General features: G+C 33.0%; 1 protein-coding gene across 1 annotated transcript; it reads left to right on the top strand.

The window, feature by feature from the left end:
• Nucleotides 1–9,751: 9,751 nt before the first annotated feature.
• LOC120091739 (organic cation/carnitine transporter 4-like) lies at nt 9,752–16,005 on the top strand. The gene is made up of 2 exons (XM_039049855.1): nt 9,752–10,244; nt 14,649–16,005. Exons 1-2 carry the CDS (start codon nt 9,848–9,850, stop codon nt 15,791–15,793), a joined length of 1,542 nt encoding a protein of 513 aa, XP_038905783.1. The 5' UTR covers nt 9,752–9,847; the 3' UTR covers nt 15,794–16,005.
• The last annotated feature ends 1,875 nt before the right edge of the window (nt 16,006–17,880 follow it).

Here is a 17,880-nt window from a genome sequence, read left to right as displayed (position 1 = left end):
GTAATATAAGCAAAGGGAGGCCGAAGTATGGGTCTCTTCTCCGGTAACAGACGTAGAGAGCTAGGGAAATGTATGCTCATTCTCAACTAAGGAATAATGATGTTTAATGGTGGTTTAAAGGTTTTATGTACACGTTTGCTTGGTATACTTTAGTTTCGATATTATGGTTTCAAGTTTCCGGTTTTGAGCATGAGATTTATATTTTTATTAAGTCACTCACTGGGCTTCTAGCTTACGTTTTCAAATGTTTTCTTTCAGGTAGCGGTCAGTTCCCAAAAGACTTTTTTGCTGCTACTCTACCATTCAAAGAAATAGGTTGAAGGAAGTGTAATTGAAGACTTGTATTAGTTAGTACACATGTGTCTGTCTAGTGACTAGTATTCTAGATGGGTCTCACTAAATTGTAATATTCATGTATGAACAATGTTGCGAAACCCTGTAATATAAATGTGTGATGTTCTGAGTTGATATGTTGGTATATTGATGATCTGTATGTATTCAGGGTTTGAGTAAAGGTTAACATTAGATAGGCAGTAAGTGCCAGCAAAAGTGTTGGTAACTACTGTAGTCACCATTCCATCAAGGTTAAGAGGGTAATCTAGAGTGGGGTGTGACAAGTTGGTATCAGAGCAAAAGATTTTGGGAAGAGAGGAGAAAAGTTTATATATAAGTCTGAGTCTTGAGTCCTTAGCATGTGTACTACCTAAGTAAGAGGAAGATGTCAAGTAAAGGTGGCAAGCAGAGCAGGCAGACAAACAACGGGAACCCTGACCCTACCTTTAAGAAGTTCTGAGATTTGATGGAATTCAAATGTTAGTGAACGGAGAGGTAAAGACCCGGTAAATCAGGAAACGACTTCTGACAGGGAATCGAGGATTCCGCAAACAGGAACAGATCCTCAGTTAGAGGACAGAATATTTAACAAGATCGCCAAGAGGTTGGTGGAAAGTGTTGAATCCATTCTGACAGATTCAGAAAGGAAGTACAGTATTGACAATGATCTAATAGGAATTGATAAAGAATAGAGAGCTACAAGTCAGCATAATGTAGGAAGGAAGAAGCCAAGACTTGTGGTTAGTATGGGTGATAGATCAAGGTTTTGGCATTCTACCGAGCTGGTAGCTAGTTCGGGTCAGAAACCCTTATGCATGAATTGTGGTAAGCATCATCGAGGGACATGTTATTAAGGAAAAAACGTATGTTTCCAGTACGGACAGGTAGGACATTTCAAGAAAGAATGCCCAGCTAGGTCGAGAAGTTCAGATAGAACACAAAATGACTTTACAGGCGATGGATGAGCTTAGTGGCTCAAGAGCTGACGAAGGGATTTAAGAGAAGAAAAACGAGAAAGGAAGCAGGACGATCTCAGCGATAGGGCAATTTTTTACGAAGTGTCCTACCAAGAGGCAGAAGAGTTACCTAATGTTGTGAATGGTAAAGTAACTTTATGTATCAGTATATTTATGAACTAGTTGCCTATGGTGTTATACCTTTATTGTTATCTGATATGTTGCACTGTTTGTAGGAAAGATTGTAGAGAGCATGTCCCTAAGTAGTTATTATTATGTTGTGGAGAGGTTGTAATAGTATAAAAGTTTTACAGGCTCTGGAGTAGTTTTTGATAAGTATAGTTATGAAGTGATTCCATTAGATTTCTTGGAATTGATGTCACTCTAGAGCATGGATTTTCCGAATAAATGTTACAACCGTATGAATTGTTTTAAGAATGGATAATGTTCGAGAGATTTGGTAGGCAAGAGACAGTATTTGTAGGAAGAAAAGGAATATTCCAGAAAGCCTAATAATAGCAGTGAAGGCTAGAAAGCTGCTAAGTAAAAGATGTGAAGCCTATTTAGACCATGTGACGGTTTTGTAGGACGAGAAGATGAACCTGGGGATGTACCAATTGTACAAGAGTTTTTGGATGTTTTCCTTGAAAATTTATCAGATTTACAATCTGACAAGGAAGTTGAGTTTACTATCGATTTAATTCCAGATACAACACCTATTTTTTAGGTACCATAAAGGATGGTGCCAGAAGAACTTAAGGAGTTGAAAGTTCAGTTACATGAATTAATAAATAAGGGTTACAACAAATCCAGTGTGTCACCTTGGTGACATATTGGTGTATTTAAGTAATAGGGAAGATCATGGGAATCATTTGAGGATAGTTTTGCAGACACTGCGAAAGAAGCAATTGTATGCCACGTTCAGCAAATGTGATTTCTGGTAGGACCAGGTTGTATTTCTTGGTCATATGGTTCCAGCAGGAGGGAAGAATAACTCTAGATGCTTTAAATGTTTAAAGTAAATTGCTAAAGCTTATGAATGTTTAGCAATGTATGTTTACTGAAAGCTATTTATAATAACTGTTCTCAAATAGTTACCAAGCAACGCACCTCACATTAATGTTGTATTTATGCTACGTTTTACAATGACCATGAGGATGCATTAGTAAGAATGTTTTCCCAACTAAGTCATTGAGAAATAAGAATATACAAGTTGAGTATGAGTGGCTCAGTACTGAAGTACACGGAAGGTACTGAAGCTCAGTCTTAGAAATTGAATAGCTCAATACTGAAGTACATGGAGAAGGTATCTGAGCAGCTCGATACTGAGGTACACGGAGAAGGTATCTGAGCAGTAGTACCTAAGGTACGATGGTACTTGAACTAGAATTGTACAATGAAGGGAAAAGTTGTGATTGATAGTGTCGAAACACTCCATTCTAGCCATGAATTGATGTTGAGAGATTGAGTAAAGATTCTCTCTCAACTAGGAATGCAAGTTATGATTATAGGAAGAGAACAAGAGGAGTTCCTTCCCAATTAAGTAGTAATGCAATAAAGAATGATAAGGGGTGAGCAAAACGGCCACTCTAGACTAATAGACTAAGGCACAGTCTAACAAAATAAAAAAAAGTGTTATGTAATGTTTGTTTTGTCAACAAGTGAAACCTGAAGGGCAGAGGCTGACAGGATTACTCAATCCACTACTAGTACCTGAGTGGAAGTCGGGAGTCACACAGGTAAACATAGACTTTTCACTAGAAATAAAATGTATAGCAGGTTTATCAGAGGTTAGTGGCAAACGTGAAGTCTATTCTAGTGAATTCAGAGAAAAGTGTTTAATCTAGAGGAAGTCCTAGTCAGATTAATCCTAAGAGGAGGGAAAAGATGAGCAACAATGAACTCGAAATGTACTAGGGGTACGTTGAGTATAAAAGTAAGGAACAAAATGGTCAACAGAAGACAAAAAGAAAAAGGTCCAGATCTGCTGATGTTTCAGGTAATAGCTCGAAGTTTGAATTGTAACTGAGCTAGGAACTAGTATAGTTAAGAAAACCTTATGTATACAGTATGGTAAGTCGTAGTTGGGAAATGTTATAGTACAAAGAAAGGAGGAAGGTTGAAAATTTACAACCAAAGGATGTTGTCAAAGTCTAAGATATAAGTAGGTTCGAGCAAATTTCGAGGACGAAATTTCTCTTAGGGGGGAAGAATTTGTAAAACCCGAACCCTAATTACTTCAAGTAAGAGTAAGTAATGTGATGTCTTCTAATGAGCTAAATGAAGTCGTGTCTTAGGAAGGAAAGAAGATGTAAGCAAGAAGAAATAGGCTCTTGGGTAGCTAAGTGTAAAAGGAGGACAAAACTCGGCTAGAATAAGGAAGGTCATGCTTGATGATGGAATGCATAATAAGCATATGAAAGAGACCATGCCATCTAATGAGATATGGTGCTGAAGTAATATTGTGAGTGAAGTTAGCAAAAGGAAATTTGCTAAATCCTAGCCTTCATCACCAATAGTGGGCTAGGTGGCACAAGGAGAGTTCATGTTGGATTTTGGTCGGTAATATAAGTAAGAAGGTCGAGTTCATTGGGTAAGTTTGGGCAAACTACTTAGGCTATTTATGTAATTCTAGTGGCATTCGAAAGCTCTATGTGTCTAATTTCTGTGGCTGCGCTCAAACTTGTCGGAATAAGGCCGGGGGGGCAAAATAAAGACGAAGGGTTCGTTTCTCGGGTGAATCTAGGCCATCAATGAAGAATTTAAGCTCTAGGAAGAATTACGAAGCGTTTTGAGCTAAAAAAATTGAGAAAATATTGTTAACTCAGTTATAAACAACCTTGTAGAATGAAACTTTTTAAGATGAGGCATGGAAATCGAGTTATATAATTTTGAAGTTTGAACTGGAAATTGTTGAACAAGCAGGTAGCTGCTTGAATTGGGGCCAATGATGAAGTTTTGAATCTTCAGATTAAACGACGAGGAATTTTGAGCTGAAATTTTAAGGTAATATTGTTAACTCAATTCTAAACATGTTTGTAGAAGGAGTTTCTTCAAAAGAGGGTTGAATTTTGAGTTATGAATTTTTGAAGTTGTAACAGAGAAGCTGTGCATAAGCAAACAGCTGCTTGGGAAGAACAAGCAAACAGCTCATATGGAGAAAGAGGATCTCGCTAATGAAGGAAGTCTCGCTAATTTTTTGATGAGGATCTCGCTCTAGAAGGGAATCTCGCTAGAAATTGAGCTGAATCTCGCTGGTAAGGTTAGTATCACTAGGATGACAGTTTGCTAGGAAAAGCTTGATCTCGCTCATAAGGATCTCGCTGATCTCGCTCATGAGGAGGATCTCGCTAGTAAAACTATCTTTGTTATTGAAAGTTCCTTTAGTAAATGAACCATTTGAAGTATTTTGCTAAGAATTCTGAGTAGTTTAACTGGGAATTATGTCCTTTCAGGTCAATAAGAGCTAGAAGAGGCGTATAACCCGTTAAGAGGCCAACGAACTGTGAGTGATTGTGGGATGACTTACTGTTTTAATGATTTAGAAACTATGATTTCTTGAAAATATTTCTCATGCTAAGTGTTTAAATGGATTGCCAAGCAACATATTTGTGAAATTGTTTCTTATGTTAAGTAAAGCATGTTTTCCATGGAATTGACATGATTTAGATATATTATCTTGTCCAAATACTATCAGTATGTTTAAGTAACTCCATTTTTATGATGATCCAGTATGATGGATGAACTAGTATGATGATTTGAGCACTAAGCCTTAGTGTTCAACTAAATGTTTATGACAAATACTGAAGGACAATGAGAAGGTATCCTTTCAACTAAATGTTTATGACTAGTTATATGACGGATACTGAAGGACAATGAGAAGGTATCCTTTCAATTAAATGTTTATGACTAGTTATATGACGGATACTGAAGGAAAATGAAAAGGTGTCCTTTCAACTAAATGTTTATGACTAGTTATATGACGGATACTGAAGGACAATGAGAAGGTATCCTAGTCAGGTACCTAAGGTATGACGGTACTCAGTTATAACCACGTGCACGTAGGTAATACGACGTCGAGGGATTGAGCAAAAGGGTTTTCCCTAACCAAGGTTGACATTGAGGGTTAGATGTAATAGTTCACTCTCAACTAAGGATAAGAGTAGTCATATCTTTTCCTAGGCTAGAAGGATAGTTTGGAATTGCTAATGCTTCTGAATGTTTATCAACGCATGATGTTACTAATGTATGAGTTTTCCAAGTATGTTTTCCATATCTAACGCATGCTAATAGTTTTTACAAGTTAGTTCAACATGATTTAAGTCAACTTATTTTATAAAGTATGAAGCATGTGTTAGGGCTAAAGCTAAGGTTGAATGAAGCTTGATGTACTATGTTTTAAATACCTAAGATTGTCAAAGTATATGCGTTGGTATTCCTAAACATAATGAAAAGGGATACTAAAGGTACGGAAGGTATCATAAAGAGTTTTCTATGCTATATTCGAGAACTTGATAGCTTAAGTGAGCCGGATACTGAATGTAAGGAAGGTATTTGAATAAATATACCTAAGGTGTTGACGGTACATAGAAAACTCTATGTGTCGTAGGTAGTTTCGAATGAGAGGCCGAAGTATGGGTCTCTTGGCCAGTAACAGATGTTGGGAGTTAGAGCGATGTATGCTCGTTCTCAATTAAGGAATAATGATGTTTAATGGTGGTTTAAAGGTTTATGTACACATTTGCTTGGTATACTTTAGTTTCGGTATTATGGTTTCAAGCTTCCAGTTTTGAGCATGAGATTTATATTTTTATTAAGTCACTCACTGGGCTTCTAGCTCACGTTTTCAAATGTTTTCTTTCAGGTAGCGGTCAGTTTCCAAAAGACTTTTCTACTGCTACTCTGTCACTCAAAGAAACAGGTTGAAGGAAGTGTAGTTGAAGACCTGTATTAGTTAGTACACATGTGTCTGTCTAGTGACTAGTATTCTAGATGGAGCTCACTAAATTGTAATATTCATGTATGAACAATGCTGCGAAACCCTGTAATGTAAATGTGTTAAGTTCTTAGTTGATATGTTGGTATATTGATGATATGTATGTATTCAGGGTTTGAGTAAAGGTTAACAAGTTAGATAGGCAGTAAGTGTCAGCAAAAGGCTTGGTAACTGCTGCAGTCACCATTCCATCCAGGTTAAGAGGGTAATCTGGAGTGGGGTGTGACAAGTCTAATGCGTACAAGTGACGTTGCATGCAAAATAGCATCCACATACAGATGAAGGAAGCTTAGCGCTCATAAGTAATGATATTGCAGTTAATTGCAAATGTTTTATAAATGATCATGCTAAACCATTTTGTGTATAAACATGAGCTATATGATGTTTAATATTTATCCCAATTGACATACAATAATTATCAAAATCTTAGGATGTAAATCCACCAACATTATCAAGACAAATGGTCTTAATTGTATAATCAGCAAATTGTGGTATTAACTTAATTATTTGAGCAAGTAATCTTGCAAATGCAAGATTTCAACTTGATAATAAGCACATGTATGACCATCTACTGGATGCATCTATTAATACCATAAAATATCTAAATGGTCTACTTGGTGGGTTAATAGATTCACATATATCACCATGAATTCGTTCTAAAAATGCAGGTGATTCAGTTCCCAATTTAGCTGGTGATGGTCTAATTATCAATTTTCTTTGAGAGCAAGCATCACATGATAATTCATTGGATTGAAGAATCTTCTGGCTCTTTAATGGATGTCCATTTGAATTCTCAATAATTCTTCTCATCATTATAGATCCTGGATGACGCAATCGGTCATGTCAAATTGTAGATATGTCTGGATTCATAAATTTCAAGTTCAATATTGTTGCATATGTTTCAATTACTCGTATATGAGTATAATATAATCCAGAAGATAAAGCATACAACTTTTCCAATATACATTTTTCATTTGAGACAGTGGATATGATATATAGATATTCCACATTATTCTTACTATCAGTCTCAATATGATATCTATTACAACGTATATCTTTAAAACTTAGAAGATTTCTCTTTGATTGACTAGAAAACAATGTATTGTCAATTGTAAATTTTGTTCCTTTAGACAAAATAATATTTTCTTTTTCAAAACCTTTGAACGGGTTTACAAACATGATATCGAATTGACTTTTGCTTCAGTATTGTCAATTTGGAAAAACATTTTTTACTTGTAAGTATTGTATGGTTGCACTATCTGCTAGACATAGATTTTCTTTGCTCATTTTTTAAATACCCAACATATGAAAATGATCCATGTTTCTTCATTAAAAGAAAGTAATTACAATAAGAAAAACAACACTTAAATATACAAAAGTTACTAAAAAACTTGAAGATAGATTTTTTGAAAAAAAACAACGACATTAAGTCTAGATATTCTCAAAGTCAAAAGAAACATTTGATGTTCTCTGCCAATCTTCTCTTCAGAAGATTCAAAGAAGTCCACCACATCCAAATTTGTCATGTGGGATGGGCTAAATATGTCATTATCTTGGTATGCAAAATTTGCTTCCACATTTTTCTCTTTTTCCTTTAGGGAGACTTGATAGAGGTCAACTAATTGTTTTGATGTACCACAGGTACGTGACCAATGCTCAGTCAATTTACATCGAAAACATTTATTTTTAACACTCGTTGAACTTTTATCTTGTGGAGTTTTTTTTTTTTTTTTTGTGATCATCATTTTGCATGATTCTTTTGAAATTTGAATGATTAAAGCGACCATCATGAAAATAATAATTATTTCTTCCTCTACCACGGTCATGACCTCAACCAAGACCTCGACTACAATTATTAACATTCACAGCATTCACTTCAGAGAATGGTATTGTTCCGGTTGGTAGAGATTTATGATTTTTCATCAATAACTCGTTATTTTGTTCGGTCATGAGAAGACATGAAATTAATTTAGAATACTGTTTAAAACTTTTCTCTCGATATTGCTGCTGCATGAGCATATTAAAGACATGAAAAGTAAAAAAAATGTCTTCTTTAACATATCAGAATCATTAATTTTCTCGCCGTATAATAACAATTTCGAACTAATTTTAAATAATGTGAAGTTGCAATTACTTACTGATTTGAAATCTTGTAGCCTCAAGTGTATCCACACATAACGAGCTTTAGGAAGAATAACTATTTTTTTATGATCATACCTCTCTTTCAAAGTTTTTTCACAAGATACGGGGATCTTTTATTGTAAGATACTCCATTTTAATCCCTCGTGGATATGATGATAAGGAAAATCATAGTTTTTGCTTTGTCTTGACTAGATGTCGTATTTCCTTCTTTAATAGTCTCCCCAAGATTCATAACATCCAGGTGGGTTTCGACATCAAGTACCCATGAAAAATAATTATTGTCGTTAATATCAAGGCCGGAAAATTCTAATTTTGTGAGATTTTTTATGGCGGCACTATCATAAAATATTGTACTTATATTAGAAATTTAATAGATATTGAATATACAAAATAACATTAAATTTATTAATTATAACGGAGAGAAAAAAACAACATACCTTTAGGACCTACCTTTAGCCGAAAAACAATAAAAGCTCATGCTGACAACATGTTGTGAATTTGAGGAGCACAACGGGAACACGGATGATAATAAAATATAATATTAAAATAAAATAAAATAACAAAATAAGAAATGAGAAAATTCTCAAATTTTTCTACTTTCTCCAATTTGTATGGAATTTGTCCAATTTGTGTGTGAGATTTTAAGATCTACCAAATGCTACTATTTATAAGCAAAGTGACAAGTAGGATGGGGAGTTATATGGACACCAAGCATGAATAACTACAAGATACATAGACAACAAGAAGGATGACACATAACTTTTGAGACAATAAACAATGGACATCTATTTATTATTATAATATTCATAATATTTCAAATATTCATGATCAAAACTATGTTTATCTTTGTATTTTAAATAATATATTGAATAATTTTTAAATCGTTATATTGAATAATTTGTATTGTACTGAATAAACTAGTTGTGAAAAAAAAAACAATCACATCTAAGATTTGTAATTTAGTTTGAAATTAAATTATAACTAGCAAATTATGAGATAATAGTCCAAGAAATAATTTGGAGTTCAACCTTTAATCCAGAACATAAATACAAGGATACAATTATTTACACAAATCATATCTTAGTTAGAATAATAATTATTTGAATATATCACAAATGACAACACAATATATAATTTATTTAAAAAGGATTTATTAGGAGTACTAAAGATAATTTTAAATTTTTAAAACAATGAACAAACGAGATCCTCATGGTTAATGGTGGGCCACAGTTCAAGATTCGACAAATCTCAACGGCTAGATTTCCGCCACGTGTCTCTCTCTCTCTCTCTCTATATATATATAAAAAACATCACAATGCAAAATTCACAAAAAAAAGAAAAGAAAAGAAAAGAAAATCATCGCTCTCTTTGGGAGAAGAGAAAAGAAGAAAAAACAGAGATCCGGCAAGCCAGGAGGCGAATGTCGGAGATGGTGGCGGAAATCCGGTGGCCGCTGGTGGCGGCGGCGGAGAAGGAAATACTGGAGAGGGTTACGGTGGACGAGATGCTGCAGAAGCACTGCGGGGAGTTTGGGCGTTGGCAACTAAAGCACTTTGTTCTGACGAGCCTGGCCTGGGCGCTTGAGGCGTTTCATACTATGGTTATGATTTTCGCCGACCGGGAACCGGAATGGACCTGCGTTGGATCCGGTTCGGGTTGTGATCCGGCGAAGGGCGGCGTTTGCGGCCTGGAACCTGGGACGTGGCGGTGGAGCGGGGCGGCGGGGATATCGACAGTGTCTCAATGGGGATTGATTTGCGGTGATAAGTATAAGGTTGGATTGGTTCAGGCCTTGTTTTTTGGCGGCTGTATGATTGGTCAGTTTCTCCTCTCTTTAAAACTGATTTTATTTAATTTTTTTTAGTTTTTTAATTAAATGTTGATTAATTGGTAATCTGATAATTAACAAAAATGAAACAAAAAAAGAAAGTCTCATAATAATGAGTCTATGTATTTCTAATGAATCTTAAATTTAGTCTACAATGCTACTTGGTTTATGGTTGATTTAAAAACTTTTTTTTTTTTTACTATTTCTTAACATTTTTACCATAAATTTGAAAAAATATACGGATATAATATATTTTTTTTCATGTAAATTATTATTATTATTATTTAACTAATTTCAGGGTAAATTTAAAATTCTTGAATTTAGTCTGAGAACATTGGAAAATGGAACTAGGTGACTTTTGTCGTTTTTTTGTTTTTTTGATAATAATAATAAAGAAAAAATATAGTTGCATTTGAAATATTGGTTGGGGCTTGGACAGGGTGGTCTCTTTTTGTGCTGTATTTTGCCAATTTTGAGAGAAAACCCTTTGCCTATTCACATTTTTCATTCTTTGAAAATTACTTTACAACATCTCTTTATTCCCACACTTTTCTACGTTTCTGAAATTGTACTTTTTGACGGTACAAAAATTTTTAAACTCAGGTAAAAACAAATTCTTCTGTTTCTTGTTTCTCTTTCTTTTTTTTAAAGATAGAGATTTAATTTAGTCATTCTTTTTTAGAAAAGAAATATGGATAACATTAACAAATAGGCAATAAACAATTGAAAAAGAAAAAGACATGCTTTGCTTTGCCTAGGCTGTTTATGTGAAAAAGTGTTTTCTAGGTACTGTCTTTAATTACTCCATGAAATATAAATATCAAATTCAAACCCGAAAAATTAATTCTAATAGGAATATGTAAAATAATATTTAGAAAAAGAAAGGAAAAAAAATATCAAAGTACTTAAATCTAAATGTTAAAGCCAACCTAATTCAACTTGTCCAATTGATATGTAGTATTTCTTAGTGACCAAGATATCTATCGTACTAAAAAACGAACCCAAGAAATAGTAATTATTTTACACAATCACACTAACTATATATTCTTAGACCTTTATTTGTTAAGGGTATACAAAATTCCATATTGATTACAGAATTAAAAAATAATAAGAGGACCTAAATGAACTCAAATTATGCATGTTTAATTTTTAGATTCAATAAAACTAAACTTGAAATATTAAAACATGTACAACGAACAAATTAATTTATTTTTATGTAAAAGAAAATTTATATATCATTATAAAGATGTTCGACCTTATCATATTAATTAATTGAACAATTGAACAATAATAAGGTATTTATATTAAATGATAGTTTTAGATTATATATAGTCTCTATATTAATTTTACATGTTAAACTAATTTTTATTTTCATATATTTTATATATGATTTTGCATGAGTTGTAATCTTTTCGCTGCCGTCTTTTAAAATATTTCAAGTTGCAGACGGAAAACAAATTATTAAAGCCATAAATTATTATTAGTATTATTATTTTGACAGATCATAAATTATTTTATATATACATATAATTTTGAAAGTCGATTTGAATAATAGAAGACTAAAGTCATTCGCCTTTGCGGTGGTCCAAATTGAATGTCTATCAAACTAGCATTCAAATTTTCCCTTATCGGTAGAGTATTTTATTTTTCTCTCTTTTTCTTTTCTTTTAAATTTCATTTTAAATGGGAATGATAAACTTGCATGTCTTCTTCATATATTGTTCTTTTTCATCTTTCCTTTTTACACCAAAAATAGTAAGATATTAATTAAGAAGAAAAAAACTAGTTAAAGTGGTTTTTTCCCTCAAAGGAAAAAGGAAAAAGTAAGTTAAGTAAGTATAAAGAGTTCATTCAAAAGTTGATTTCTATTTGTGTGTTAAAAAATAATAATTTCAAAAACACTTTCTATAAATATAGTAATTAATAATTTTAATATAACCTAACTCTTTGGAGATAAAAAAGAATAATTATACAAAATTATATTCATAAATTAATTAACAATAATTTATATTAAACCTAATATTTACTAGTATAATTAGTTTATAAGTATATTATCAAATACATTTTGAATAATTGTTTAAGTAGAAACTAGTTTTGAATTGACTACCAAATATATATATGAAAACATGAATATGAAATACAATTTTGTTTTCATCAAATTTCTTGTTTACAAATTTATATTTTTCATATATTTTGGGTTAGTAAATCCTAATTTTTTTAGTCTTAGTCTTTTAATTTTTGACCTACTGAGACCTTATATAATTGAATAATTAAGACTTCATTTGGTAATCATTTGATTTTTTATTTTTTTATTTTTAAAAATTAAGTCTATAGACATTGCTTCCACCTCCAAATTCCTTTCTTAGTTAACTACTGTTTACCAATGATTTAAAAGATCAAGTCAAATTTTGAGAACTAAAAAAATAGTTTTTAAAAAGTTATTTTTGATTTTGGAATTTCGTTGAAAATTCAACTATTATACTTGACAAAAATGCAAATCATGGTAAAAAAAATGAGTAGGAAATATATTTAATTTTCAAAAAAACTAAAAACAAAAACCGAAATGATTACCTATAATTCTATTAGTTTTATACTAATTTTAAATTATTGTGCAAGCATACCCTAATTTAAATGTATTATATTTTCATATGATTTAGAAGTAAACTTTCAATGTTTATAAGATGTATGGACTATTTCTTTCCTTATTAATTAATTTTGAGATGAAATGTTATATTATTTAATATTTAAATGTCTAAAATGTTGATTAGATAATAGTTGTGTTTTTGAGTAGTTAAATTGAATAAGATAAGATGAGGGTAAGGTTGAGAAAAGAGAAGAATATTCCAAAATCCAATAGAGAATAAGCGACAAGTTGGTCAAAAAGGGGTTGCGCCTGATCTAGCTTCTTCTGTTAGCAGCCTTGTGGAAATTAAAAGCCTTTCTTTTTCATTTTGGTCTTTGAGGGATAAAACTGCATCAACTCAATTGTAAAACTTTCAAGCTTTTATTATATCATTTTCTCTGACCTTTTTCCTTCTAAGATTCCTTGCTTTTCAACTTTTTCAACACCTGGGCTTGTGGGTCCCCATGCCCATTGCCTTTCTTTTTCACATTATTGTCACCTAAATCCGTTTCATAATCAGTTCGACTCGTCAAAATTTTAAAAATAAAAAAAAAAAAAAAAAATAGTTTTTAGAAATTTATTTTTGTTTTTAGAAATCATGATAAGAAAATAAAAAATATTTATTTTTCAAAAAAATCTTGGTTTGTTTTCAATGTTTGTAAATTAAACCGATTTTCTCTCAATTTCTTATCATGATTTACATATTTTATAAGTAAAATAGTTGAATTTTCAGTCAATTTTTAAAAATTATTTTTTTTAGTTTTTATAATTTGACTTAGTTTTTTAAGATATCGATAGAGATGCAACGCGGTTTTTAGGTTTAACTTTAAAAGAAAAAAAAAACTAAAAACTAAATTATTTTTTAAAAGGATCTTAATTTTTAATTTTTAAAAATGAAGTTTATAAATATTATTTTCAACTCTAAGTTTTATGTTTTGTATTCATTACTTATTAATGTGTTTTAAAAAATGGTCCCAATTTCCAAACATTAGAAAAAAGGACTTGCTCATTTTTCTTTTTTCTAAGAATTTAAGTTAAAGTTCAAGTGTTTTTTTAACTTTTTATAACGTGAAAACTACCCTGGAGGAAAAATAAAAAATTCAGAATCTGAAAATAAAAACTATTTATTTATTTATTATTATTTTTGTTAATCCAAGGTCACTGTTCATCCCCACCACGTGACCCAATAATCGGGATTCAATAATTTCGTTCCCCCCTTGTGAAAGCTTTTGGCGTCGTCCTATACTTCTTTATTAAATGGCCTTTTGCAAATATATTAAGTATATAAATACTCTGTTTCTTGGCCAAAATTAAAATTTTAAATTTGATTATCTTAAAAGATTTTGATCCGAAATCGTCAGTAAGATAAATATATTTATATGGAGAGAACGAAAAACTTTTAAAAAGACATAAATTTACACATCAATCTAACACGAATGTTACATCCACCCGATGTTTAAGTCAGAAAATGAATTACAGGAAGAGACTTTCTGCACCAATTTTCGTTCTAGCTCTTTCTCTTAGATTATTTGGGTGACCAGAATATCTCCTATGACAAATTTTCCAAGTCATTTGAGTGATAACATTAAAACATGATGTAGGATTGTAATATATGAGTTGATTATGTTAATATATAGAGATATAGAGAGTGGTAAACTGATAATATAAGGTTAAGAATTAAATTGAAAATATGTCAAGTATATGGTGTTGAATTAATATAGAATGAAAAATGAGGGTGGTTATTGAAAATTGAAATAATGTTTGATGCAGGTGCTGGAGTTTTTGGGCACCTTTCAGACTCAAAATTGGGAAGAAAAGGATCTCTCACGGTAGTATGCATTCTAAACGCCATTTTTGGAACTGCAACTGCTTTTTCTCCCAATTACTATATCTATACTCTCCTCCGTTTCCTTACCGGCTTCAGCACCGGTGGCGTCGGCCTCTGTGCCTTCGTCCTCGCCACCGAGCCCATCGGCCCCACCAAGCGTGGCATCGCTGGAATGTCCACCTTCTACTTCTTCTCCTCCGGTATCGCCGCCCTCTCCGCCATTGCCTACGTCTTCAAATCATGGCGCCACCTCTACATTGCCTCCTCTCTTCCTTCCTTCTTCTTCACCTTCCTCGTCCTCCCTTTCCTCTCTGAATCCCCTCGGTGGTTCCTCGTCCACGGCAAGATCACCGAGGCCACCAATCTAATGGCTACTATCGCCAAAGTCAATGGTAACCACCTCCCCGACGGAGTCTTTCTCGCTCTCGACGAAGATGCCAAACATGGCGAAATCCAACAATCCACCCAGTCGGGATCACTCCTCGACGTGATCCGCTCGCCCATTACTCGAATACGGTTGATTCTAGCCGTGGCTATTAATTTCATGTGCGCCGTCGTGTACTACGGGTTGAGTTTGAACGTGGTGAATCTCGACACGAATATTTACATGAACGTAGCGGCGAATGCGGTTGCGGAAATGCCGGCTTTCTTGATCACGGCGGTGTTGTTGGACGTGTGTGGGAGGAAGCCGTTGGCAATAGGGACGCTTTGGTTCAGTGGGGTGTTTTGTTTGGCTGGGAGTTTGATGAAGGGAGTGGGGATGTTGAAGGTCATCAGGATGGTGTGTGGAGTGTTGGGGATATTTGGGATGGCAGGGACTTATAATCTGTTGTACATTTACACGGCCGAGCTGTTTCCGACCGTGGTGAGGAATGCCGCATTGGGGAGTGCGACGCAGGCATCGCAGATGGGGGCGATATTGGCGCCGTTTGTGGTGGTGATGGGCGGAGGGCTGCCGTTTGCGGTGTTTGCGGGGTGTGGGATTGTGGGAGGGGCTTTGGCGTTTTACTTGCCGGAGACTTTGAATAAGCCTTTGTATGATACAATGGGAGGAATGGAAGATGGGGAAAGAGCTTGTAACTTTTGAAGATTGGGAAATGTTGTTGTGACTTGTGAGCTTGTTTGCTACAGTTTTTGTTTTGTTTATTAAAGTTCTAGACACAATTTTGTTGATTTTGGTAATCGATAGACAAAAGCAGGATGTAATTGCATTACAAATACAAGGCTTCTCATTAGTTCTCATTTAGGGGCACTATTGTGTAGCAACCAAAATAATATAAAATTTCTATTTTAAGTATACACGAGGAGATTTATTGTACTACCATTGTTTTTCTTGTATTCCTAAATTGTTGCACTAGAGCTCCTTTAACATATTTCATAAATATGCTTTATTTATGCACTTAATTAATATTGAATCTTATAATTAGAAAGTTAATTAGCTCTTCGAATAAGATAATTGATGAATGATAAGAAATAACTTTCCTTAAGCATACTTTAAGAAACTTCGTTAAAATAATTTTTCTCGATTTTCCTAGTTGAGACCGATCATTGAGATTCGAATAAAAATTTAACTTTTTTCTTCGTACATCTAAACTATTGTTTTTTTTTTTTTTCGGTAGATTCTCAGTCAGGACAAAGACCAGAATTGTATAATCAGATCCATTTGAATAATTGATAAATCCATTTGGAAATTCATATAATTGTTGAAACAAAAAGTGGGTGTAAGATTTAGAAATCTAGAGAATATTCAAAAGATTGCGTAAGATTTGATATAACATTTGGAAAAGATTAGAATAAGATTTGAAAAAATTATATACAATTTTGGCGTTCATCTTCGTTGAGATTTCAACGAAAAAGTCCAAAACGTTGATAATTTATATAAGATGAAAAAAGTTTTTTTTTTTTTGAATAAATATATGACGGTTGATCGAATAATTATTTTTCATTGCAGGAATCTTTTCAAAGCTTTTCAATCATTGTTGTCTTTATTAGTTATGAGTGGGAGTAGTGTGTAGTAAATAACCTAATTTTGATGTTGAGTTTTCTAATAAATATAAAATAAGGTAGAAGTATTGGTAGTATTTAATTAAATTAATGACCCAATTGGCAATACTCAAACTCAATTATAACATTTGACACCTTACACTTGTGGTTTCATATTGCACACAAACATTCCAAAAATATAATATAAAAATAACCAATTTTGCTAATTATTTATAACAATTTGGGCTTTAGTACTTCAATCGTGGGTGAGGAGGCAAGCCTAATTTATGAGTTATTCTCTATTTTTCATCGAATGATTAGTTACAAATATAGTAATTATGTCTAAATTAGTACACGAAGTATATTCAACTATGGTATGACATTTTCTTGGAACGTGTGAAATACTTGTGATGTTAGCACATGTGTGACTATCGAGATTTCAGAGTTCTAATCATGAGATTGGATGGATTATTACCCTTTCGATGAAACGAGACAAGTTCCATTGGACCAACCCAAGATTGGATCAAGGACATAACTTTCTCATTTCAGGATGTGCAGACTCCCAAGATCTCTTTGGGCCTAGGCCTGCTCAACAATACCTATATACAAAATATGAAGTATATAAAAAGTAGTACTCATATACTCATTAGTGCTAATGAATGTAAAATTAGAATAAATAAAATAAACTAAAATAAATTGTATACAAACAAAAAAAAAACATATGGCTAGATTTGTAATTGGGGGTGAATGGAGGTTAGCTTATAGGCATAAACATTTATTCAAAGAAGGCTAACTGTTAGACGAATTAGCATAAGGCCGTAAGCTTTGGTAAGCTAAGGGAGAGCTTTCAACTGATGAAGAAACATACTCCTCTCGATCATTATTGGAACAACTTTTTTCATGGGCTATATATATTATATTTACTCAAAATAATAGCAAGTCCGATTGAAGATAATATATATATATATATATATAAATATGATGTCTGGCATGGAGCCCCTACTCCTCATTGTCACCTGAACGTAATAGGAATCACTTCGTTTGTAACACTTTTACATACTCCGTAGTAACAACTAAGAGTGAGCTACATCTGATTAGTGCTACTAGAATAGGACACCTAACCTTATTCGTATACTATAGATCTTTGATTATTAATCGAACCTGATCCACTCTTATGTGTCTTGTAAAGTT

Source organism: Benincasa hispida, chromosome 11 (assembly GCF_009727055.1).
Source record: "Benincasa hispida cultivar B227 chromosome 11, ASM972705v1, whole genome shotgun sequence".
Classification (NCBI taxonomy): domain Eukaryota; kingdom Viridiplantae; phylum Streptophyta; class Magnoliopsida; order Cucurbitales; family Cucurbitaceae; genus Benincasa; species Benincasa hispida.
This window is presented reverse-complemented; position numbering and strand designations above follow the sequence as displayed.

Excerpts from the sequence above, each read along its gene's own strand:
- LOC120091739 (XM_039049855.1), top strand. The coding sequence starts at position 9,848 with ATGTCGGAGATGGTGGCGGAAATCCGGTGGCCGCTGGTGGCGGCGGCG. Across the intron at positions 10,245-14,648 it reads TTTTGGCGGCTGTATGATTG|GTGCTGGAGTTTTTGGGCAC; the intron begins GTCAGTTTCTCC and ends TGTTTGATGCAG.